Raw genomic sequence first — 26,943 nt, 5'->3', positions numbered from 1 at the left:
TTTTAAGGTGGATTAAAACATAATTTATTATTTACATCTGTAAAGTAACTAAAGCTCTAACAAATGTAGCAGAACGAAAAGTACTAATATTTCCCTCTCAGCTGCAGTGGAGTAAAAGTACTCAGATGTGTTTCCATTAAATATATATACACAATAAATCTCCTGGTCTGTGGACACATAACTGACAGGAGAGGCTGCAGTGCACTGCATTTGTCAGCAGGTCTGCAGACTGCACAGAGCAGGGGTGGGTGTGGGGGGGTTGGGTCCATGTCCATCACAGATCAGACAGGCGGCCTGAAGAGTATGGAGGCCGTCGTGGTGATGAAGAAGATGAACGGCCACCGTGTTGTTCACTACATGCAGCCACAGGCGTCCAACCTGTGTTTGTATTTATGCTGACTTATCGTCTCCGAGCTTCTTCTTCTTCTTCTTCTTCTTCTTCTTCTTCTTCTTCTTCTTCTTCTTCTTCTTCTTCTGACTCGTTTATCTGAGGACGGTTTAGACTATTTTAAGCCGGGCCACTCGAAGCTGATATGCATGTGACACTTTATAAAGCTCTACTTTAAGATTCATGCCATTTCATTAGGTACACCCATGAATCATCCTCTGCTGCTGGATCAGAACCTCTTGGGTGTTTTCACACTTGTTTGTAAATTATATTTCTTGTTCCAAGGGAAAGTTACACAAAGTAGTAAAGGGTCTAAGAGCTGCAGGGTAGTACATTTAAATAAAATCCATTGTTACATGTTAAACCAGTACGTGAGGCCTTCACACTAATGCACAGATAGTTTTAATGCAGTAATATTACTTCCTGAAACGGGAACTTAAAGTATGTGTTTTCACTTGTAACAGTATTTCTACCTCACACTACTTACATAAAAGTATTTTTCCATCACTGCAGACAAAGTACACAACTCTGAGTAATTAAATCAGACAAAAGCACAAACTACACGTACATTGAAGTTGTGCTTTACACTTTGCTAAAGAACCTGAGCACTACAGCCTGAAATTCTGCACCGGGCACTTGAATGCATCATCTCTGTGTACTCATACTGCTAAGTGAGTGTGTGCACACGTACACAGACATGTCCTCTATGTTCAGCCACCTGCTTTCTCACACTGCAACATCCCAACTGGAGCTGCAGCTATGAAACGACACAGAGAACACTGAGTGTGTTTGGGGATTTTCTTTCGCCTCAGAGATCAAAGAGGCTCATTTGCATTAATTAACGCTGCTTAGTTAAATATTACCTATTAGATCCCGTCAAAGCCATCGAGCAGATGATGAAGATGAGAGATCAAAGCTGCGACCATCGATCCGCTGCAGCAGTCCTCATGTAAACCAAACCCTGTCCAGACCTCATTACTGTAAACTTCTGCACGGACACTTCTAATGGATGCTGACCACTGTCCGTTTCCCCTTTAGTGCTTTAAAATGAGTCCATCTGATCACTCATTGAAATTAGAATTTAAAAAAAATCTCATTACATAAACAAGACGTAGAGCTCTTGGTATGTGAGTGTGTGTAAAAACACACTAAATCGCTTCTTTCCCTCTTTTGTCTGAGTCATTTATAAAATCTCTGGCATCGCTCCTGAACTGGACGCTTGGATTTATTAAAGCTCCCAGAGCTGCTCCTGTGTTCGTATAGTATTTATAGTATTTATAGTATTTATAGTATTTGTAGTATTTATAGTATTTGTAGTATTTATAGTATTTGTAGTATTTGTAGTATTTATAGTATTTGTAGTATTTGTAGTATTTGTATGCAACAGCAGATCAATTAAATGAATCTGTTGGGTCCAGTCAGTGTTGGTGATGTTGAGCATTTAAACCCTCTCTCGTTAATAAAGCAGCGCTGTTGCTGTTTGCACCGAGCCTTTCTTTTTCCACACACACACACACACACACACACACACACACGCGCGCACGCACTGACATTGTGTGCAGAAATGCAACGCAGGGCGGTCTGAGCTGCAGAAACACTGTCCAGTCTCGCTTCACCCCCCAAAGCCACATCATCACCGCAGCATCATCTGACGCGGCGGGGACGCGCGCGCTCTGCGGGGATTATTCTAATCTGGGAGATTTTCCAAAAAGGTGAGAGGAGCCGGTGCAGGCTTGGTTTTCCGTGAGGACTGTTTCAGTGCGCAGTGAGTGTGGGTTGTGAAGGTAAGGAGCCGGGGTGTTGTGCCGCGGACTGGGTCTATGTGTCTTTATGATTTACGAGCCTGACTCGAGTCGCGGTTCAAGCAGAGTTCATAAAGCTGCGTGCCTCCAGACTTCTCCTCTCTCTCCCTCTCTCTCTCTGGTTCTCTCTTAAAACTGATGCTTAATAATTCTGCTCTGTTTAATTTCGGATGAAGACTGAATTAAATATAATTAGGAATTTGGCTGAAAAGAAGAGAAGAGATGGGATTTTTTTTTTTTTTTTTTTTGTTCAGGGCACAATGGACGTTTGTGTTTGATGGATGAGCTTTTTACTAGAATGTGATATAACATTAAATTGATCTCCTTGAAAATGTTAGAGACAGGACTATCCATTTAGTGAATAAAGCCTTTTTATTTATGACGCGGCCTAGTGTGGCTTCATGAAACAATAGAATAAAAAGATTGACTTTCACATTTACGTTCAATGTATTTTCTTTTAATGGAGCGATTTATATTTCGGATTCATGTCCGCAGACTAATTAGTGTTATTATAAGACTAATTAGTATTATTGTTTGCCATTTGTTCTTGTTGCCATTAATGCTTCATTTGCATAAGACAAACTATGAAATAGTTTTATAACCTGAAAAACAACAATGGTGAAAACTGAAGGGGAAACAAGAAGGACTGATTTCATTTCTGTGCAGGTTTTACACGATTGTCCTCATATTTGTGTTCTCAGGGTTTGTTTTCCGTTGCCTCTGTCTCCAGGAGAGCCCTGCTATTCATGTCAGGACACTATTGAGTTGATAAGATGGATCATTCGGTCTCCTCCCTGATTCTGTCTCCGTCTTTTTTCTGGACTCTCTCAGGGCTCTCTGGAAACCTGCCATGTGACATTTGGCTGCCAGCGCTCCGTCAGAAGGTCAAAGGGGGCCCCGGTGCACATTAAATGGAAATGCAGAGAACCAGCATCCAGCACTTGTTCTGCGAGGCTGCGGACGATGGCAGCGGGTCCGGGTTCACTCACCAGCAGACGGCGCAGGGGGAACCGGGGGAGTTCCCCCGGAGGTCGAAACTACACAAGTTAAACATGAGCAAAAAGATTTTCCCCTGGATGAAAGAGTCCAGACACTCGAACCAGAAACCCAGCAGGAGAATCACAGGTCTGTAGGTGGAGGAGAAGAGACAGCAACTGTTTTCAAATGAGGCCTTTTCATTTCTGAGCTCTCATAAAGTTAATGAAGGAAATTATCTGAAGTTTTCCCCAGTTCAGGTTCAAAAGGTCAGAAAACCGATTCATTCAGTTCAGTCAGGCATGAAGCAGCGAAATAAACACAGCTCAGGCCCACATGACTCTTAGGTGTCAGTTCACGGATAGACAACAACATTTATTTATATTAAAACTTTTAAAAACAAAGTCACTGAATAAAAAAAAAACTGAAAAACAAAAGTACCAAAAATGATGGAAGGCGATGAAAGTGCCAATTAATCCAGAGAGCAGTGATGGATGAAATGAGATGTCTGGGAATCACAATTCACCGAGTATGAGGCCTGATGAGCTTTAAGTTGAGTCTCATTATATAGAAGCAGGTTTGTTCCTGCAGAACATCCAAATATTTAGAAACGTGGTTTAGAAAAAGAGAAACGAGCTAAAAATATCCAGTTCTGGAATCATTTAGATTTAAATTCAAAACCAAACTATCCTCAATGTCGAGGCTGGTGTGCAGCTTCTAACCTCTAACAATTTAATTCTGTGTTATTTAGATGTCTCCATTCATTTTTATCACTATTCTCTCACGTTGTTTATTTATTTAAACACAACAACAACAGGAGAGGGAGTCAGATCATCGTCTGAGAATGATTCCTGCGTGTTTATTCTTCCTCACAGACCACACCGCCAACGGGAAGTGTCCGAGCGCGACCCCGGCCTCCAAGAGGACGCGCACGGCGTACACGAGCGCGCAACTGGTGGAGCTGGAGAAGGAGTTCCACTTCAGCCGCTACCTGTGCAGGCCGCGGCGGGTGGAGATGGCCGGCCTGCTCAACCTCCACGAGAGGCAGATCAAAATCTGGTTTCAGAACCGGAGGATGAAGCAGAAGAAGGATGAGAGGCTGCAGGGCCTCGCCAGCACCGCCACCACCTCCTCCTCCTCACCCCCGTCCTCCCCCTCCGCCCCGGGCAGCCCCACTCTGTCGAGCCTGGGTTACGTCCATCTGGGCGGGGATTACCAGGCGGCCTCTCCTCCGCTCATGCCCCAGCAGCAGCAGCAGCAGCCGGCCTACCTTCCAGAGTACCCAGCTCCAGGATTCACGCACGGCCCGCACTTTGAAGTGCAGTACGACGCGCACAGCACCGCGCACTCTCTGGATGTGGACGGGTCGTATTTCTCACAGAGCTGCGCGGCTCAGGACTCATTCATGCAGGCTCCAAAACTGACACATCTGTAGAGACTCAGCACTGAAACCCTCCTTTAAAGAACTGATGCAGCAGTTTCTTATTTATTTATTGGACTAATAATCCAAACATTAGTCTCAACTCTTATTTATTTGTATTTATTCTTTTTAATTATTGTGTAAACCTGCGCATGGGCCTCAGGACGTGCTCCTCCAGCCTGGTGTGTCTTTATTATTGTTCTCTGTTGTTACAGGCTGCATAAATAAAAAATCAGCTTGTTGAGATCTCCAGAGTAAATAATTCTCTAAAGAGACAGAAAACAGAGAGACGAGTGTAGAGCTGTAGAAACGTTGGTGAAAAGGCAAATCTTCCTTTTTTCTTAAAGCTTAATTATCACTTGAGGTCTACAACATCACATTAACTCTTACTTAATTACAAAGCCCTTAACGCAGCACTGTGGACGTGATAGGTTTGGGAAGACATTACATTATGGTGAGAGCGTCGTTAAGGCAAAAAGAAGCCAGAGAAAAAGGCCTGTGTGGTTCTTAAAAGTGTCTTTGTTCTTTTATGGGCGATGAGGGCCACACAAGCTGTCTATCTCTAAAAAGAGCGCATGATGGATCACTGAATTCACTGCGCTGCCTTTGATTCTTTCCTACAGTAATGTCTGATTCAGAAGAGACTGTCTGCAGGATTCATGTTGTGTAAATGCCGAAGAAATATTTAGGTTATGAGTACAACACACGTTTTAACGAAACCTATATGAAGACAGAGACAGAATTAAACAAGCTGCTGCACAACAAATCACAGCTGAAGCAGCATGTATGGATAAATTAGAAGAAGAAGTAACACCTACACCTGTAATAAAATTAACTATTACTCTGAGTGGCATTTATGTTTGGTAAAAAAATAATTTAGCAGTTTGTGTGACAACGTTTGACAAAAACAAAGCAACAACTGCCTCCAGTGCTAATTCTAACATTTATTATTACCACTATTATTATTTTTAATGGTCGTTCATTTGTTATTTGGAGCTCCTCTAACGCTCTAATCTCAAATTGTGTCCTGATGTTTGTGTTCTTATCAGATGGATGAGCGAGTGTGATTGAAGCGTTTGTCATGGAAATGCGACCCGTTTGATGGACGAGCCTGCAGACTTGACAGAGTGCTGTAGGTCCTTTGCCATTGGCGTTTAGCGGGTCACATGGTGTGTCAGGAAGGCGATATGAGGGTGGAAGGCAGTTTTACAGCTTTGACATACTACCTAGAAGGGCAAAGGGAGCACCGATTAATGACTGCTTAGTCTTGACCAGTTCTGAACAAACAAAAGGCCCCGGTCCAGGATGAACTCCTACTTAGACTACCCTGTGTGCAACCGGGGAGCAAATCTTTTCAGTGCCAAGGCCGGATACCACAATTTAAACCATGGATACATGTCGTCCAACTCATGTGCAACAAGTGATAGTTACGCACCGGACGGGCGTTTAGTGGCTCCAACCTCTGCTCCACACCAGACCCCGAGCCTTCCTCTGCACCACCAGACACACGTCAACTTAGATCTGCAGTTTGCGTCCCCGGGGAACTCCATGTATGGGTCACCTCTGGAGTACGGACATCACCAGCACCAGTACGGCCTCGCTCCCGAGCAGGACCGGGGCTTCATTCACGCGCAAGTCTCACCCCTTGGGACAAACATGGCCCCCTACACCGGGGACAGTTGTGGGCCTGGAGCTGCAACGGGAAGCCAATATCTGCATTTTGGTAACGGAGATCAGAGGCAGCAAGAATATTCAGAGAGCATTTACACAAGGTTACCGCCCCAAAGTAAAGAGAAAGATTTGGACCATGTGGAGGAAACTTCTAAAACATTCGACTGGATGAAAGTGAAGAGGAATCCTCCTAAAACAGGTTTGTTCAACCTCAGAATACATGAATGTGAGCCATGAAATGCAATTAAGAGCTCTCATGAGACCTCTGAAGGTAATATTATCTTCCAGTGCGTAAACTGTGCGTAAAAACGCACATCCAGTTAATAGAATGAAGCCAAAGTGTTTTAAAGTGTTCTGAAAAATTATTTGGTAACTAATGTTCTGTACATTTTTTATATTCATTCTCACATTTTTCATTCACATCTAAACCTAAACACAATAGCTCCATGAGTTTCCATCTTTTTCTCCATCACCCATTCATCCATTTCTCCCCCCAGCTGTCCTTTCCGAGTTCGGGGTTCCGGGCCAGCACAACGCGATCCGCACCAACTTCACCACCAAGCAGCTGACGGAGCTGGAGAAGGAGTTCCACTTCAACAAATACCTGACGCGGGCACGTCGGGTGGAGGTCGCCGCCAGCCTGGAGCTCAACGAGACGCAGGTGAAAATCTGGTTTCAGAATCGCAGGATGAAGCAGAAGAAACGCGAGAAACTGGGCTGCGTTTTAGTCAACACCGCGGCACCAGCGGAGAAACTCTGCAGCGCTGACACGTCTCCAAAAGCAAAAGGGAAAGACTGTGAAACATAATAAGACTCAAAAATCTGACTGGAGGCCTGAGCACCACTCCAGAAAAACAAACTGTGAAAATGAAAATGCTTGTGGACTTATGTACATTTACGGGGTTTGTCTGTGTCTGCTCATGTGATTATGATGCTTTGATTCCTGAGAAACTTTTTCCATTGATTCATCTGTGATTGTATTTTTTAACCCTCCTTTGCCTCTTGTGTGTTATGTGTTGTACCACTGAAGAACTCAGTGTCATTATTTGCACTATTTATTTACAGGGTATTTTCTGACCATTTTTGAGATGATCTAGTTTAATAAAGTCTATAAAATGAAAAATAAGTTGTGTTTGCTTTGTTATGTAGAATGAAAATACTGAGGATCCCCATTCAGTCCAACTACAATTTACATTTTTATTCTTAATGTATTTCCTTTGCATTCAACTCTTAAATTCCCACATCTAAAATAAATTGCTCTAAAACCAGATCACATTAGAAACTTCTTTTCTATATTTATCTCCATACTCTCACCAAAGTTTCCTTGCATAATGTGACATGAGGAATCTTTCACAACACATGGGGTGGTTCCCAGTGACCTTTTCACCTCAAAATACCTCCAGGGGCTCTAAACATGACAACAAACTCCAGCTAGTCCCTCCCTGGATTTGTTACCCAAATTCTCCTTGGATATTGACACAGGTTGCCAAAGAACTCCATGTGTTTTTTACGTGATTTAAGTTGAACACTTGATATACAGACAGACAGATTTTCCTTTTGAAATCATTGGAGCTAAGTTGACATTTTAACACCTCAGTGCTCACTTTGGCTGCACTTTTAGCTAAACATTTGCTGGGACTGACCACTCTGTTTCATCGGATGGTAAAGGGGCAGCAGTTTCAATATTTGCGTTGGGTGTTAGGTTTGCACACACGGTTTCTGCTCCAGCAGCACCAGCCTGTTTGGTGCCCTTCTTCCTAAAGCTGAGGTTCACACAGAGTTCAGGCACAAATGAATGCAGAGTCAATCCGTCAAGGCACAAGAGTAGCTCGGAGTGACTCGGAGAAGTCAACTCAAGGCCTCTCATAGTGTAGAGTCTTACAGGTATTGCTTTAATATTTAGACTAATAAGGTTGCAGGTCATTTAGCCAATGTGCTACTTTGTACGAACTTTAAACTGTTCTATGCCTCTGAAAATCATGTATCTAGGAAATGGAAATCAGCAATCATTTGAAATATATCTGTATGAGTATGCAGTTCTCTCACAACTATATTAAAAATTAATACAGTTCCACGAATAGAAGTTACAGTTGAAATACCATACAGCCCATTACTGTAAATTAGAAAAGGGCTAAGAGGTTTGTTGTCATGCATTTCTTTACAAGCCAAAAGCTTCCTCCTCAGATGAGTCACAAGGCCAAGGACTGGGGAGGTGACAATCGATATGGTGAGTTGTGACAGATTCAACAACAAAATAGGGGACGGTGCAGAAAACAAGTGTGGGACTTCATTCCAGAGGTGTGATCTCTGCCATCTCTGTAGGTAATACCTCAGCGCTCCCAGCGGGCTCTCCATCTGGAGGTGTCACAGACGGTGCTGCAGCCAAGATCACGGAGACAGATGTTCAAGCTGGGGGGAGAGGAGAAGGGTGTTTTTCACCTTTGGATCAGCGTAGCCTTTCTTCGCCTTCTGCTTGAAAATATAGGCCAAGGACAGGAGAGAAGAAAATGGTTAATGAGCACAAAGGGACAAGAAGGAAGATCCCACACGGGCACAAAATGATAATAAAAAACCCTACAGTACGAACCCTGCACAAACACGAGGCCTGATAACAGATACAGCAGCCAAGCTTTTTCTCCTCAGAAGTCTTGCACATCTTTAGCCGGCCCGCCCCCCCTCTGCACTTTGTTTGAGGTCAACCCAGTGCTGTTTGTACCCCATGCTGCTTGCAGTTGTTGCAGGCTCTTTTACAAGTCTATTGCCAGGCTCACTTCCTTGTTTTCTACCAGTTCCTCTGTCGCATGTCACTCTGCAGGATCCCAGAGCTTCAAAGGAAAACCAGATACAGTATTCATGGGATAACGGGGGTCGGTCATCTAAGAGATACCACAAGGGAGTCGGTTATATTGGCATTGATATCAAAGCCAGCTGTTTGGGTTAAGACCATTTATCAATCATATATACTGTACGTACCCTGAGAAGTTAGTTGAGAGACAAATGAAGCATTAAAGGAGCATCTGCACAAGTGCAAGAGAACTTTCCACCAAACGGAGCAACATGTTCATATATTTAGTAAAATACAACAAAACATATTTCCATCTATGTCACAGGTGTTTTTATAAAGATGTAAAATTCATTTCATGGCAGCAAAATAAAAAAACTACAACGTGAACTAGAAAAAAAGCGTTTGATTAATAAATGAGTTATTTAACAGGAAACGATTATTGGTTTCTTCTTAAGCAAAAACAGCTTTTTAGATGGTTCAGTCCTCTTCATTGTTCTACATGTTTATTCATAAACTGAACATCGTCAGTTCGTCAGACAAACAAAACGTCTGATGACTCTCCGTGGGAATATGAGAAACTATAATGGTCATTATCCCGCCCAGATATTATCTCCTGCTTTTCTCTCTGTCCTGGAAGACGAGGATGTTTTTCTTTCCGATCTTTTCTCTTCATTAAAATGTGTATATATATTTATTCAGGTAAAATCTGGGGGCATATTTATGATCTGTGATATTACACATTTTAAGCTTTTTGTTTTTTTTTTACATGTTACACAAAATGAACTGATAATAAAAAATGAACATGCTACTAGGCCCAATGAAATGTGATATGACATAATTCAAGGTGCAAACTTCATGGGTTAGGGTTATGAGGTTAGGATTTATGGGTAAAACATGCAGATATCCACATTCTGAATTAGTAACAACTCTACATTTAGCACTTATCATGAAGTGTTGGGAACAAAAGGCATCATAACCAGCCTCATATATAATTTTAATTCTGTATATTTTAACCAATGTTAATAATATTTTTACACAGCTACTGTTAATCCAGCCTTGTGGAGAGGTGGGGACTAGTTATGAATGGCACACTCTCTTCTTCCTTTGTTATGAAGCTCTTTTTAGCCCAGCCTGGGAGGTTCTTGACAACCATCCCCCAATCCGAGTCAGGCTCTATTGGATCTGGAAGCGCCAGCCAACCTGAAGCCCCTGTCTCCTGGGTCCCCCTGTGACTGCATCCTTTCCCCACTCCATCAGCATAGTAACAGAGAGAGACAAGTGACTTGGCCAGGGTTAACATCTTAATACTCCCTGGGATTGGCTCCAGGATCCAAATGGCTACCCCCTAATAGTTTTCCTCCTCTGTGCGGCTGTCAGACCGCCATGACTATATGCCGTAAGAAAAACAAGACTAGCTGAGAGGCAGAGTAACGAAGCAGCACGATGAAATAATGAGGGGTGGTGAGGAGGAGTAGCTACAGTACACATGAAGGGTTCGGGGTAGAGATAGAGGTGTGAGGCCATGCTCGCTGTCTTGACGGCCTGGATACTTTGCATGGAGAGCCTGTACACTTGAAATTAAACCAGCTCCTTCGTTTAGAGCCTGAGGGGGAACGGGGAGGGGGGGTAAAACCAGAACTCAATCAGTGTCACGTCACATGGTTCAAAGCGGCCAATTCGATGCTGCCAGGAGGTTGAGAAATGCAAGGTGACAGTTCATTTTACCAGTGACAGTGTGTCGGTCTCGCTTGCTGGTTCCACAGTCAATTCCCAGCGAGCAGTGAAGGTTGCTGGAGACAGACAGCAGCTACCCCCCCCCCTCCTCTGCCTCCTCACCTCCACCACCACCGCTCTCTCATCGACCCCGCTCTGCTTTGTATTCCAATTAACTGGACAGAGGGAGAGGCGGCAGTGTGCAGGATCACAAGCAAAGGCAGACACATTCTTCTGGCGTCCTTCCAGTCTCTCAATCCCAGTACTATCAATAGTGCTGTGCTTCCTTTTTCCCTTCCCTTTCCTCTCTTCTCAGCTCATGACAAGGGCCAGTTGTTCCAGGAGGATAATTCATAGATTCTTCTTTAACAACTGCCTCTAGGGACGTCGTCTTGGTAATGAAAAATATCTCCTTCTCATACATTCATATTTCACATGTAATAGAGGTATGTAATCAGTCAGTCGAGTCAATTCACTGCTATCTGTAACTGCTATCCTTAACAGACACCTCAAATAATGCTGAATTAATATTTTGAAATGGCTCATATATCCTAACATAATACTATTTGAATGATTTTCTATTCAATGCTCTCAGGGCCGACATTGATTCGAGCACAAGCTCAGGTAAACGCCTGAGTCGGTCAATGAGTGAGACTGAGCGAAGGCTGTAGATTCAGAGCAACACATTTGCTCTTCTGTCTTTTGTGTCCTCGATCCATCATCACTTTTTACCTCGGTGCCACCAGAACCCCCACATCCACCCTCCCACCCACCTACACTGACATACAGTATGTTTGAGCAATGGGTGGGTTGGGAATACAATGATTCTGAGGAAATCCGAAAAGCAAACTACCTCTTTTTATCTTCTTGAGCAGGACAAACATTTACAACAGACCCTTAAGAATCAGGTCAAACAGTGTGTCGTTTAAATCAGGAGCACGTTTAAGAGAGAGCGAGTTTAAAGATGCAGATTTACTTTTGGAAACACTTCAGCACTAACTAACTACCACAGGGCCCCGCTTTGATTGGGGTGCAAATTAGTTTAATCTAGATACTGTATGTACATTATATCTGTTGCACTACTTTTTAATATATAACAATGTTTTTCTGTATCATGCTCATGAACTGTACCTCTTCATGCTTCAACGCACATTTAAAGACAAACACCACACAGATGCTTCACTATTTGCACCTCTGGACCACAAAGTAGTCCCTGCCTGACTTGAGAATGCAGTGTGATGTGTGTGTGTTTGCAGGACAAGATACACACACTCAAACACACACACACACACCCGTCATGGCCTGAGGATCCTCCTGATTCTCTCTCCTGGCTCTATCAGATCAGAGAGACCCGCTGTCCCTCCCCACACCGCAATGCAAATGAAAAGGAATGCGCTGATAAAAGGCCAGATCCCAGAGATGAGAGGGCAGAAGGAGGACAGAGGCAGCGAATGCTAAAGGGGGAAGAGCCTCTTGGGGAGATGAGAGGTGGCGGAGGAGTCAGTGTTGGTAGTAGTGGGAGATCATAGCCTTGCTCCCCCTCAGCGGCGTTTGATACAGGGCTTTTGTCGCTCTTTGAGCAATGCATTGTTGGGTGGTGTAATCCCCGTCGGATTACAAAGGGCTTCCCTTTTCATATGGGACTGACCCAGCAGGCAGGTGGCTGGGGCTCTGTGGAGCTGTCAAGGGGAGGGAACCTCTTTTCCAGGGGAGGGGACCCTAGTTCCTCTTACCTTCACAGGGGCTTTTTGCTTGGAGGCCAGTCAGGCGCAGGTCAACGTGGGGACAATTCTGACATGGGACTCAACTCGCCCTGACCCCGTGGCTTCCTGTAGAGAGGTGACAGGGAAGGAGACCATCATGAAAAAGCATTCAACATGAAATACTAAAAAATTATAGTTACACTGAAAGGAAACTGCTGCTCCTCAAATCGAGAACTGTTAAATTTATTTAATAGTAAAAAAGCAACAGAGCTGCAGAAATAGCTGTCTTTACAATAAATTAAACATTTCAAGGTTTTGGAGAATTGGTTGGACAAAACAAGTGTCGTAGAAATTTCTCCTCTTCTGTCCCACACGAGACATCATTTTTATACCAAATGATTAGTCAAGAAGATAAATCAGCAGATTACTCATTAGTGAAAATAATCATTAGTTGAAATACTAAAAAGCTAAAAGCTTTATTTATTTGCCTTCAACAGAAGAAGATCGCATAATATGAAATGTCTTTGGAATACGTGATAAAAACCTATTTAAAATGAAATCCAATGTACAAAATATCAAATGCAAACAGCCTTTTATTTTATTACAATTCATATGTGATTCAAAACGTTGTAAGAAAATCCATCTCTGTTCAAATATTCACACCTGTAACTGTGTGAAATAACAATTATTGTCATGTGCCTGCATGTGAGAAATTGCCTAGGATATGAAATAACTGTCTTGGGAGCTTGAGCACACATTGCATATTTTAAAAGGCAAGACAAATAACAATAGGCCGACATAGCCTTGATTTATATCTAGTGTATTCTGTCGATATGAGCGGTGTCTGATTGAGCTTTGCTTACTTGATTGCTTTCCTTGTAGTGTTTCAGTAATACAAGATCAATAATGCAATAGAGAGGCCACCACTATTTCTATTAGTATTACTACCACTGCCTTCTACACGTCAGTTGTGTGAGTCCGTCCATTGCTGTTTGCTAATATAAACCATTCATCCATGCTCTGTCAGTTACAGAGAAGGACCAGTTTAGTGTTATAGTACATTCATTTGTTGTCAGACATATCACAAGTACTTTTAAAACATCATTTAAAGCAGTGAATACTGCAATAAAAAGTGAGAATTTCTGATACCTAATTTGACAAGATGTGGTGTTTATTCATCTGAAAATCTAATTAAATAACGAAGCCTTGCTAAAGCATCAGTTGAATCCCTGCTGGTGTTTATTTTCTTATCTTTACAAGGCCAGGTTACTTTAAGCCATTGGATTTAGAATTACATTCCTTTATTATGTTCTTAAGTTTAGTAAAGCATCACTTAAATTTATTACAATTGTAAATAATAATAAAGTAACTTTAAAATGATTGTCTCGTGGTTTTAAATGTCGCATGAATATTTAGTTGGCATAAAATAACATTACAGTAACTCTTAAAAAACAATGTTTACCTTATTGGTAAAAACTTCGCCTGAATGCATCACAACCCTGTTTTACGATTTAACATCTCCATTAACCAACAGGGGGATTCTAGATTTTGAACGCAGCATCTGCACAAAGATCGTGGATGAACGTCAGGTGTGAATAATAAAATGAAACGCAAATGTAAAAAACTGGTTTCTACCATCGTTGCAAACGCCATGGTAAAATGCAGCTATATTATATAATGCAGTAAAGTTATATTTGTAGTAAAAATATCGCTTGATTGTCCCGCAGCTCTGATTTACGATTTCACAACTTCATTTTCAGAAGGGAGGAGTTAAGTCCGTGAATGCAGCGCCCGCACACAAGTAACTTTGTGAACGTATACGTATAAGTTGGGTTTGTTGACAGTAAAACCAATGTTAATAATGTGCTGTCAAGTGGTATAAATGTGTAGATTTACTCAGAAAATACTGTGAGACGATGATTTTCGGATGCTTTCAAACGTTAACTAATTAACGGCCTCTAGGCACCATGCTAATTAGCGAAAACAAACTAGCTTATTATCAATGTTAGCTAAAACCTTGAACGTTGTCTGAAAGCTATACAGTAAAGTACGACATTTGCATTTGCAGAAAACAAAACCCGCGATTTAAAACATTGAAGTGAGGATTTATTAGAACGTAATGGTTTTAGTTTAAGGTTACAATGTCTGGACAACCGTAAGCCAACCAATTAGTGCTAGCCGTTAGCCTACCTGCTATGTAGCTTAATTTAGCAGCAGTGCTCCAGTCTGTCAACAGGTTGCACGACTCCACATTAAAGGTAAAATAGTGTTTAACCAGGTGAATCTGGCGATGGAGGGATTAAAAACAGCAAGGTGAGTAAAATATCACCTTAAGGTAATGACCTAGCTGCATAGTTTTCATTAAAGTAGACACGATTAATCAATATGAGTGAACATTTCAGGGCCTGTATTTGGATTAATGTCTGTAATAAATGGCTCTAATCATGTTGTATTTAATACAGAATAGCTATATTTGACAAAACAGTTAATGGTGCTTGAATTAATTAATCCAACACCAATCGCCTGTTATTTATTTCACTACAAATCTGCATAAACTAACTCCATCACCTGTGTTTTATCTGCACGACCCTGTTTATTGGCACAGTGAAATATTTAGGTCACAGATTTTTAGCCTCAATTAGCATCTGGCTAAACACACAGCTTTGAATAAGAGGCATGAGGACGCTGGATGGCTGTGAAGATGGATTTGAGATGAAGATGTGCTTAAAATGTAGTTTGTCAGCTTTAATTTAAGTGTTTGGTTGTAAATTTTGGATGAACCACATGGGAATTGCTGTAATTGTTATTGTTGTTTTTATTGTTAATACTAAATTATTTCTCCAGTACACCAGTGTTTGGTAAAGCTGACATATTTGTTTGATTTCAGATGATATCATTTGAACAGATTTTATTTGGTCATGGGTTTTTCAGAGCAGCCTAACAGCTTTGACCTTAGTGTTTGAATAGCTTTTTTTTTTTTCAATTGAAGAAACTGCTAAGGGAAATCCCATTCTGCTGACTACAATTTTTTTTATAATGTGATGCTTTATTGATCCCCATAGAGAAATTGTCTCTGTGCTCTTCCCACTTTGCAGGAGGGTTAGTCTGCTAAAGATCTGGGCAGCAGCACAGCTGAGCTGGGTTCACTGTGGCTCGGTGTTCAACAGATGCAGATGGTTGCTAAGCTCGTCTCATTAACGTATGTTTTATCTACTACTTTTTATTATAGAAAATATGAATAGCCAACTGTATACGAGGGAGAACGTAATAGAAACAGATGTTACTTCAGCATTAGCACCAGTCCAGTGGGGTTGACTTTTTTAGATCTTTATTAAAGTCAAATGTTGTTTAAGTTGCCAGTGAACACGACTGTGATCCCTACTCAGGCTTGCTTTGCAGCAGTGTTGCAGGTCTGACTGTGGGGTTTTCTCAGTATCACTCATATCTTGTCATCAGCCTCATCTGACAAGCCAGAGTGTGGAAGGAAGTTGCCATTTGTACACCTGCTCCGCCCCATTTTGTGCAAATCTAGATGCATGCACGGGAAGTTACATTTCAAAGCAAAAGGACGCAGGTGGCTTGATGCCATGCCAGATCTGTGAGAATGTCTGTATGTGTGTGCATGATCCAGACTCTCGCTGCCATGTCTCTGTAACAGTATGACAGAGGCTGGGTTCACATAAGCTTGTGGAGTAAAAACGCAAAGTGTGAAGGGGCAGAAAAAGTCTGAGAAGTAAGTGAGCTCGAGTGTCTTGAGTTGGACGGATTAAACTCAGAGATGGGGACAATCCCGCCTGACATCAGGAGACTTTTAAATGGTAACGTCTTTATTTTTTTTTCACTTTTAAAAATGTTTGTTTCATACTGGAAAATCCTGTTGTTAAAGGAGAGCAAAGCTATGCAAACATAGCAAAGTTTATCACAGCTAATTCTGAAATGTACAAATGACACATTGACACAACAAAGAGAACTTGAAGTGACAGCCTTAAAAATGTATGTAGTGTCATATGATTTTATTTATTGTATAATCTCCTGCTTGTAAAATCCACACACCTACTGTAGCGTTGAGTTTAACAAACAAAAGTAAACAGTAGAGCATAAAGAACATCATATATCAAAAGCCCTGCAATGTATTGTAAACTGTTCCCAACATGGTGTACATTTGCATGCACTGCCAGGCCAGAGGACAAGGCCTTCAGATCATTTGCATAGGTCTGATGTAATACATGATGTGGACCAACTTGTTTTAGGATACAGCATCACAGAAACGGGTCTCACATTACTTTATGTTACTATAGTTTTACACTTCACGCAACAAAACGCTCATTATCTTACTGTTTATTCTAAAAATGTGTATTTCTGTTTCTTTCACTCTAAAATTAGTGTTATATTATCATTTACCAGGCCTTGAGGAAGCAATGTAATGTCAGTCTCCAGTCATCATCATAGAAACATCTAGCATATAATAAAAAGGCAGAATCTTTGTATTTTTATTTATTTGTATCGCTGAGACTTTAATTGATTTATTCTATGAGTTTTTATTTTAGTTATAAATGGAAACAAAAGAATTCACTAACCAGAATCCAATCTAAACTTGCATTAAATTATCCCATGCATGCATGGACATAGAAATAGGTTAGAATAAAAAACTACATGATTATAGTGTTGAAATTTGTTGTTGTGCGTTACAGACCCACCATAAAGAAAGTTATACTTTATCATGGGAAATAGTTGGAGGTGGTTTTGAGTTTTCTGACTTCCAGTTGTATTTTCAGTTGAAATTCTTTAGAAACATGTCCTGTACTCAGCTTGTGACCTAGAGAAGACTGTCTGTCTGAAAAACACGTGATGAATGCTTACAGTGTTTTCTGTTCTTCTCAGACTGTGAGCTGTTCGTAACGGAGCTCCTTGAAGACGAAAACCTCAGTGAAAGTGCCCAAGAGTCGCGGAAGGTCTTACTGAATAACTTCAGAATCGTCCACATAAGGTAGGATTTTAGTGTCACTTTGAAAACATCATTCTTGTGTTTTTATTTTTTATTTTTTTTATTTACAGTTTTTAAAGATTTCACAGAGTAACCTTTTATAATCTGGATATTTAAATCTTTATCCTAATGTTATCTAATTTTCAAGCACAATGAAGAGTTTGTGACCCCAAAAAACACACACACAGTGTTATTTTACTCCGGAAACAACTCCACTGGTGTTGCCTGCACTGCATGATAACAGACGCATGCTGTGTTACAGAACGTCTGTGGTTAGGTGGTTCCGTGCAGGAAACAATTACTTACATTTTAGAGACAAGGCTTGAGCTAAGTTATATCAAAAGTAAAAGCACCGACTTAGCACTTTGAAACAGATTTTGATTTGTGCTTATTTTTAATTCTGCAGAAACCCTCAGGAGTTCCCCTACCCATGTAAGTAACTTGACTCTGAACAGTCTCAGTTAAAGAACTGCATCTAAACTACCTACACGAGTTCCTTTGTTATGTACTTGCTCAAATTAGCTTTTTCTTTATTTCAAACATTCAGCGGACTTCAGGGAAGAAGATGGTTCTGATGACAACCGCAGCTCCAGTCTAGGTCGTTCTGCCCAGTCAGATGACGCCTCAGTAGCCTCGGACTACCAGGATGATGGAGGCCCTGAGTGTGAGTTAACAGTAGATTGTGTGTGCGAGACTGTTTGTGCAGTGCAGAAATCTAAGATCTTATTTTTAATGTTTGTCTAGATAGATTTTAGAGTTTGAGGTGCACACACAAGCTTGTGTAATGTGTAGCTTACAGCTCATACCATCTGGATTAACCAAGGACAATGCAGTGAAATTAAACCCCAGTACAAGACAAGTAAAAGTCTATCTTATCTTCTTGATAAAGACATCTTTCACCTGAAGGGAACAGTGTGCAACTGCATTCACAAAAGGTCAGGAAAGAATTTGACTCCTCCAGTGTCACAGGAGACGATGAAGTTTAGTTTTTTTCTCTGAGAAAACTAAACAAATGTAGTTTTAACACTATCCTTAACATCCTCAGTGGCACCTACACCTCTTCACAGTAGGTGCAGGCAAACCGCTTTGCTGTACATTGCTGCTCTTCCTCTTCATTTGAAAAACCTCAACCACATCTGTGAAATTTCCCTGTCTTTGCCCCTGGCTTCCTACCTCACTAACCGACTCCAGTGACATCAGTGACTCCACCTCCCTCCCCACCAGTGTGCAGGTAGGCTGTCCTGCCGCTGAAAGAAAGGGGGCTGGTGGTTCACAGAGGCCTGAATTGTAACCTAGAGCTCCCTCCAGTGGCAGAGTTCAGTCTGTCCCTCTGAGCTGAATGTGTGCAATGTGGTAGGCATGGAGGTGGCCCACACAGAGAGGAGGCTTTGTAGCTGCAGGCTTATGCAGTGATTGATTGACCCAGAGTCCCTCTATTCTTTCACAACCGGGTTTGAAATACAACACTGTACCTGAGGGGCCATGTGTGTTCTATCTCTCTCTCCTTGTATCAGTCTTTCTCTCTATCTTCCTTTCTCAGACTTGCCTTCTCTCCTGTTCAGACTTTTTGTGTTTCTGACTCTACGCGCCAGTTAATAGCCCTTGACGTGACATGCCGCAGGTGGGCATTATTGACTCTGCTGCCTCAGGTGCCAATCTCTACCCTGCACTCGTTTTAGCTCCTTTCTTGAGGTAAAGTTGCGACCGTGTGGAATTTCCCAGAATGAAAAAAGAACATGCTGTCACTGTTGGTAGTCATTCTGTGATACTGGTATTTAATGTCAGTTTGATGTAGTCAAAAACAAACCCCACATTTGGAAATTGCTTAATGATCTCTTCTGCCAACAGAATAGCAACCACCGCCTTTCCCTGTAACTTTCGAAAAATAGAGTAAACAAGTCACAACAGATGGTGGAAACATAGACAATGATAATTCATTTTTTGAAATTGTTCATTTCTGAATAAACAAGGCGAGATTTCCTCGGGGAAACAAACAAAATCAAACTATAAAATGCTTAAAAAATTTCCCTTAAGGCTATAATGTTGACACACCCGATAATAAACCATGCCGTCTGTTAACGTGGAACATTATACTTGCCAAAGCTTGAACATGATGCTAGACTATTGTCCAATGTGAGTGAGTAACGCAGCACCACGAGACTCTTCTTTTTCTGTCATTTGCATTTTGCCTTTAATATCAACAATTGATGCCCATCGATACTAAATAACTACACTTAAAAAAACACATTTTGTGACTGGATCAATAATCATAACATTTGATTCTGTAAGATAAATGTACACCTCGCAGCGCTGTGTCTTTTTATTGCTGCGGGACTGTGACCATGTTAGCGTAGTGAATGGCCTGTGTCCTCACTTAAAGGGCATGTGGAGTTCATAGTTCATTCTGTGTTCACTGCCAGTTGAAAGAAATGGCTCACACTTCTCTGCCGGGCGGTCTGTTTCAAGGGAAGAGGAGTGTTTTTGGGAAATAATAGCACGACCACTTAATGAAATCTGTGACATTTTAGGAGGAACACTCATTCATGGTGATGATTTAAATTTTCTTTTATTTTCTTTAATGCCAAAGTTCGCAGATTAGCTTTGTTGTGAAAATAAATGAAGATTTTGTGATTTAGAGAACCATGTTTGGCCATAAGAGGAAAGTAGAAAATTGAGTTATTTCTCTGTGAGTTTAATTGTATTGTTTTATTTGCACCTACTGTACATAATAGAGACTTTGTGACTTGGAGGATGTATTATCCGTGGTAATCGACTGCCTGCCTTTGCTGCTCTCTGTTCCCTAACCAGAGAGTGAGTGAGTGTGGAGTCGATGGCTGCTTTTACACGCAGGAGGAGCCTGTGCCATTTGATTAGATGCGGTGGTCTGTTGTCTTCAACGCACTAGGTGACACCAGATTTGTAATGGCTGACAGGAACAGATGGAACCTCCATTGTTAGCCTGGGTGTCTGCATGGTAATGTGAACTGAGTTTCACCCTCCGACCGCACCGGTGACCTGACCGCGCCTGCAGCCTCACCCCAGCTTCGTCTGCCCCCTCTAGCAACCTCCACCTCTCTCAGCACAGTTTGGAGCTCACACACAGTGTAATGAATTTTTTTTCACTCCTTTGCCATTCCAGCACATTTTGAATACATAAACAAATATATGCACAGAACAGTTTCTCCCTCCGGCGTACAAAATCTCTTTTGCACACACGCACACACACACACACTGAAATAGACCCCAGGAGACAGCTGGAGATGTGGGGCTTTTAGCCCTGTCATGCTGTTTGCAGGTCAAGTTTACGAAGTCGAAATGGCCTGTTTGTTTTTCTTTGATTGGGGAGCACCGCTGGGCGCTCGGGGATGTTTGCTGGGAAGCTGCAGCGATGACAGAGTGCTGCAGGAAGAGCTTTGTTTCAGGAGGCGTGCAGAAAAGATGGCGCTTTTGATACGTCTCCCTCATCTTCTTTGTGACCGCAATCATTCTCCTTTAATGTACCATATCCTGCTCAAAGGTGTGGTTGTGAGATTGGTTCACAAAACTTAGTTTTCATGTGCATGTTATTTTCTGCCACATTCATATCAGATCACTTTATCTTGAAGCTTTTCAATATGATCTGACACACCGCACATTGTCTTCATTTACGCTACGTGTTCTTTCACTTATTTGACAGGCAGAGCTGCAACCATCATATGCTTTGATTATTTTGTATCAATCAATCAATAATTTTTTTATAAAATTCCCAGAAAATGTTAAACATAACAATTTTCTACAATTCAAACTAATGTTTTCAAATTGTGTGTTTTATATTCAAATATTTTAAGTTAGGGTTGAGTTGGATAAGTGCGAGGAACGAGGAAAAGTGCTGAGTTTTTGAGTGAAAAATAAAGTGAGTGACTAATTAACTATATTTTTAGTTATATAAACAGGAGTGTTTAAAATGCTCAAACGTGATTTCTGTCAGTGATAACTGCACTGTCCTAATCTCCTAAACCAATTACTGGCAATGCAGTACAGTAGGACGACCAATTTTAAGTGTTGCCTATTTCTCATTTAAATATGAGGATTGGCTTTTCACTGTAAATATATTACACATTTCTGTTAAATAGAATATTAAATCTGAATTTTGTCATTTTGGCTGAAGCTTGACAGAGTTGTATTGAAGTGTTTTTGAGGGTTCCTGCCTGAGTGACTTGGCTGGTTAAATAGGGAAATCGAGGCCAGCTGACCGATTGATGCTCCATTACTTGGTTGATCAGCAGTATTTTAGGTGCCAGCTGGTCCTTGTCTGTGTGTGGACTCAAATGAATCCTTAGAGAAAGTTCCTGGGTACTTCACAGAAGAACAAGAGACAAAGCAGAGTCAGAAAATACAGCTCAATAAACTACATACTAGGTATTTTTCTCCTTTTAAATGAAGTAGTTGAACATTATTTTGGTTATCTGCGCAGGTTTGCTGGCCGCCGGTTGTGCCGTCTCTCCACTTACTGAACTTTTGACCTTTGCCCTCTTGCTTTTCCAACCTGTTTCCTGTCTCCTTTCAAAGCTGAGTGAATAATTGGCTTTCGTGTCACACAGCACCCATCAGCGGCAAAGTTTCTTTGGACTTGCTCGTAGCCATCTACTGTAGTTCTCCGTCAGAATATCTGGCTAGAGATTAATTTTTCTCCGCGTTCACTGGTGTATGGATTTTGTGACATTTGGATAGCGGCTGCTCGTTTGCAAGGAAGCGAGGAATATGTTAATGACCTCCACTCTTCCTCATTCCCCTTCACTCTCCTTTCCTCTCCTCTCTCTGTTGCTGCCTGTGTGCTATTCTAGAAACACACACACACACACACACACACACACACATTACGAGGCAGGAGCAGGCTCTGTGCATCGTTGCGACTGCTTGCCATTAGGGTTCAAAAGTTCATACTATTCCCCTAGGGCTACTGTGCTGCTGCAGATGCTGATAGTCTTTTCTCTCTCCCTCTCTCTCTCTCTCCCTCTCTCTCCCTCTCTCTCTCTCTCTCTCTCTCTCTCTCTCTCTCTCTCTCTCTCTCTCTCTCTCTCTCTCTCTCTCTCTCTCTCTCCCTCTCTCTCCTCTCTCTCCTCTCTCCCTCTCTCCCGGCTGCTTTTCTCTCCCTCTCTCCCTCGCTGTTTACACTATTAATCTTGTACACTCTCTCTCACACACTCACTCACACTGCCTGGCAAGAAGAGAGCGGCTTGAAGGGGGGATTTGGACGTATTTAACCGAAGGGCATCCATCACTCTCATCTCCGGCTGCACCCCCAACCAAAAGCCACACTGTGTAGTTTTTGCATCCTCCTGGTTTTGTCGGCCCTTCGAAGCAGCTCTCCCCTCATTTGCTTTGTTTTATTGTTGCATTGCATATAATTACACCCCTCCGTTGCCTCTGGTGTAGCGCCATGTTGAAACCCAGGGAAAACAGGCGAAGGTAAATGTGCAGCAGTCCATCTGTAAAGCGGCACATAGGCAGAATGCAAAGTGGGAAGCTGGGGCAGGGTGGCTCCTAATCTCCCCCAGAGCTGTCAATGTCACAGACAAATAGCAAAACTATCAGATGCAGCGGGTTCACCCAGAGGTTAGCGTTCCCAGGTACCTCCTGCATTCACTCCCTCTCTTTCCCCCCCTGCCTTGCAAATGAGAATTTGATTTTGCCCTCCACTGGAATCCATTTCTGGAGATGAATGAAGTTTCAATGCCAAGCCCAGGTGGCCCTGCTGATTTCTTAGGGAAATAAATGGAGATGGGAGAGATGTGTTGGCCGGTACACAGACAGTGACACGACGGCTTCCAATGCCTCTGGGATCCCTGTGTTTAATTGTTGCTGTAATGTAGCACTTTAAGGTCATTAACATGCCCTTGTGGAGTTATTCGAGGATGTTGAGGATGCATCCCTCTTTACACGGGATTTCCGCACGGCTGGGAGAAGTCAGCCCTGTTTATGTGCCAAGTGGGACAGAGCTGCCGTGGGGTCGTATGCAGCTTATCTACAATAGAAATTCTTATCATTGATTTATACTGACCCGTGCTGTAAGTCGCGTCGTAAAAATCAGTTTGTGTGGAAAAGACAACAGTTAATTGGGAATACATTTTATTATTTAGCAACTTCGGCAGCTTGCAACCTGTAATTATTTTATTTTAAGAAACCAATTATGCATTTATATCATAAACTTAAAATATAAATTTCTTTCAAATGACTATAATTAAGAGGCAGCATTCACGAAATGTCAGATTTCAATAAGAAAATAAATTGTTTTTAAAAGTTCAGTTGATCTGGTTTTTGGCTTATTTCAATTATAATTTTGAAAAAGAGTCAGACATAAGTCAAACAATAAATAAATAAATAAATAAATAATCTTTGGTTTTATTTGATGTCTTCTATGACCCCATTTGTATATTGTCAGAATCAGTTTGATGTAATTTCAGTTACAGTCAGAGGTTTTCTCTCAATGACGAACTGAAAAACCATTTTAATTTTGTTTCTTGCTCATTTAGTTATATTTTAACTTAAAGTTGAAAATGTAAAAAATATTGTATTTTTTTTGTGCCATAATTTTGTTATTATTTTGCCAGTTAGATAAAAATTGTTACACAAAATTTAAATTGAGTTATATTTTGGCAGAATACATACAAAAATACTTTTTTGCAGCCGTTTCAAAATGAACCATAAATTTTGTTTTAAAATTGTAAAACAAACAATAAAACAAATGCAGCATATTCAAAGTCATAACAAAAAGCCAAATTAAGTAATTATTTGTCTATCAGCTTTATTTGTTTATGAAACACTAAATGAAAATGTAACTAAAATAAAATTAATTAACACATTAATCATTTGCAGGTTTAAGAAAGAAATTTGAAACCGTAAAATTTAATTCCCCTAACCCAACCCTTTGAAAAAAAACCCCATAAGGCATTACATAAGTTTTGGATTATATGAATCACAATAAGTAAAAAATTTATATTGTGATGTACTGGAAATTATTTTTCATATGTTCCTATTTTTTGTAAAAGCATGAAACTAATTCTTATGAGCATTTGATAGTGTTTTTATCATGACAGAATGTTTTTTCTGTACCACCTGTTGCCTCTGGACGTCATGGTGATTTATGAAATGACTCAAATAATAGTAGCATCATATAATTGTTTATTGGTATAATACGTAACAGCAGTGACTATAAAATAAGAGTGATTACATAGAAACTGTAATACACATGACATACTGCCCAGAATGCATAAGTACTGGAACAGTGCCCTTGCAAATACATTTACTTACCGCCATTGCTAAAAATGTGCTTAAAGCATTTTAATGGAAATAACGGAAACATTTTACAGTTGCAATAAATGTAGATTGAAGAGGTGAGTGTATTGTGTTATATTCAGTTTTTATCACACACATACAGGCTCTCCTATGGGCCCAAAATCCTCCATTGTTGGTATTTATATTCCAACCACTGTTTTTTTTTTTTTTTTTTGTCTGTCAGTGAAGCAGCTGAAAACCATCCCCAGCGATTAGAGGATCATTGTATCTGCAGTTAAGCATTTGAATAGTGGTAGTAAATCTAGAAAAGGGAAATTCAGGATCGCTGAAGACGTTGCTTATGGCTGCCCAGGGGGAAGCCGATGTCACATTGTAAATTTAGCCCCTTAGTGTCTTTACAGTGGCCGTCCTGTGACGTTTGAATGTACTGTATGAAGGGAACAAAACGGAGCCCAGAGTGACTTGACATCTACTCCTGCATGGAGGCACAGAATTTATTTTTTCTCAAGAGTTGCATGAAGCCCAACAGAAAACAAAAGAAAGACTAGTTATCTCTGCTTCTATAGTTGCTCTTGGATGGATTTTCCAGAAACTGCATTATTAAAGGGAAAAAAAAAGATTAAAAATAATTAGCTAGTAATTTCTGTGCAATGCTTTTATCTTAGATCAGACACAGAAGTTGTTGTTTAAGCTGATGGACGTCGCTGATAAAAAAACAAAAAAAAAAAAAAAAAAAACGTAATCACTCCTGTTTAAATTCTCGATCCCATTAAACATTGTTAGACGATGATACAGGCATCATGCAGCCTGATATAATGCACTGCATGTTTTCTTTGGTTCAAACACATGCATTAGGAGGTTCTAAACACGGTTTATGTATCGATGACTGAAGTCCTAATCAAATCAGGGGGAGGAGAGGAGGGCAGGGAAGGCATTCTGCCCTTAACCTCAGTGCCTCTCAGTCTCTATCCTCCCTTCTGACGGCCGCCTCGCTGGAGGGACGTGCAGCAAAGGCCTCCTACTGTAATGAGGAAAAATGCATCAATTTAGCTTTGGTCTGCGTGCAGATTGAGCGCCGGGCGGGTGAAGGTGCACTGAGTGAATCCTTTTTCCTAATCAAGGACGGTATCGAAGAGGATTGCGGTCTCGCTCGCTCCGTCTGTAGAATCAGCAGCATTCCTCCCCGCAGCCCCCTCAGGGCCGGGGGAGCCTCTTTCTGCCTTCTGTTTCACCTCATCAGCAGAGTTCACACGGGGGTCAGGTCCTGCCCCCTGATGTTGCATTCAATGCAATACCTCTTGCATGGAAAGGCACTGTGCAAGCCCCCGTGCTCAAGGACTAAGTAAAGGAGAAAGAAAACATATGATAACTTGCTGATTTTAATTCCTACCTGTGCCATGGGGGGGGGGGGGGGACTCACTAAGTGCTGCTGAGAGACATAGTCCCTCTCTAATAGTGCCAACTAAATTTTATCTTTTTAATACAAGTAAATATAGTGATTAGTGATATGATCAACATATTTTTTTTATATAGAATTAAAACAGTCTAATTCTAGAATTACTTCATTTTATGTATTTGTAAGTGAAATCAAATATGAAATATCTGCTAAATGATTTAGACTGAAGACCTATCAGCATTTAATGTTGTAAGGCATAAAAAGACAAAAAAGACAAAACTCAGGCTGGAGTTCATGTGAAAACTAATTGGTAGATTTTTAACCATTTTGATTATCAGTCATTTTAAACTTATATTTTACAGTGGAAATGCCAAAAACAAGTTTCTAAAGTTTTTTTTTTTTTAATATAAAAATTTGGCTTTGGGGCTTGGACAAGCAGTTTGATATGTTGACCTATGACAGTCATTTTTACTATGTTATTACATTTTACAGACCAACAAATGATCAATTATTTGAGAATATAATTGACAGATTAATCAATAATAAACAATGACTGTTTGGTTGTTACCATAGAACAGAAAAACAGCTTTATTAATTGAGCTGAAATAAAAAAAAAAACCTTGTAAAGTTTAGTATCAAGGACAAGGTGAAAATGTTTTATATGTTAATTTTCCTACATGGCACGACTGTGAGTGTTTATGTCAAAATCAGGAACACTTCTTCCAGCAACACTGTATTTGTCTGGCTTTAAACTTCCTAAGACACAAATGTTGTGTGGATTAAATTTTAAAAGATCAAAGATTAAATAAAGAAAACAAGCAGTTAGGAGGA

At 41.0% G+C, this 26,943-nt stretch overlaps 3 protein-coding genes across 3 annotated transcripts in view; all 3 read left to right on the top strand.

Annotated features, from left to right (window-relative positions):
- The first annotated feature begins 2,948 nt into the window (after positions 1 to 2,948).
- On the top strand, positions 2,949 to 4,600 carry LOC113155854 (homeobox protein Hox-B3). Its single transcript, XM_026350570.1, has 2 exons — positions 2,949 to 3,315; positions 4,041 to 4,600. Exons 1-2 carry the CDS (start codon positions 3,102 to 3,104, stop codon positions 4,598 to 4,600), a joined length of 774 nt encoding a protein of 257 aa, XP_026206355.1. The 5' UTR covers positions 2,949 to 3,101.
- A 1,086-nt stretch (positions 4,601 to 5,686) lies between these two features.
- hoxb1b (homeobox B1b) lies at positions 5,687 to 7,064 on the top strand. Its single transcript, XM_026351896.1, is given in 5 exon segments — positions 5,687 to 5,756; positions 5,759 to 5,785; positions 5,788 to 5,883; positions 5,886 to 6,455; positions 6,754 to 7,064. Coding segments are annotated over 5 exon segments (1,074 nt in total).
- Positions 7,065 to 16,006: 8,942 nt separating this feature from the next.
- The window catches only part of skap1 (src kinase associated phosphoprotein 1), a 29,842-nt gene continuing 18,905 nt past the window's right edge, over positions 16,007 to 26,943 (top strand). The window contains exons 1-4 of the mRNA XM_026351329.1: positions 16,007 to 16,275; positions 17,339 to 17,444; positions 17,848 to 17,873; positions 17,989 to 18,105. Of these exons, the coding sequence (XP_026207114.1) occupies positions 16,236 to 16,275; positions 17,339 to 17,444; positions 17,848 to 17,873; positions 17,989 to 18,105 (289 nt within the window). The 5' untranslated portion in view covers positions 16,007 to 16,235. The remainder of the gene's footprint in view (positions 16,276 to 17,338; positions 17,445 to 17,847; positions 17,874 to 17,988; positions 18,106 to 26,943) is intronic.

The sequence above is a fragment of the Anabas testudineus genome, chromosome 19, assembly GCF_900324465.2.
Source record: "Anabas testudineus chromosome 19, fAnaTes1.2, whole genome shotgun sequence".
Classification (NCBI taxonomy): Eukaryota; Metazoa; Chordata; class Actinopteri; order Anabantiformes; family Anabantidae; genus Anabas; species Anabas testudineus.
The sequence above is the reverse complement of the archived record's forward strand: the minus strand, read 5'-3'. Positions and strand labels throughout refer to the sequence as shown.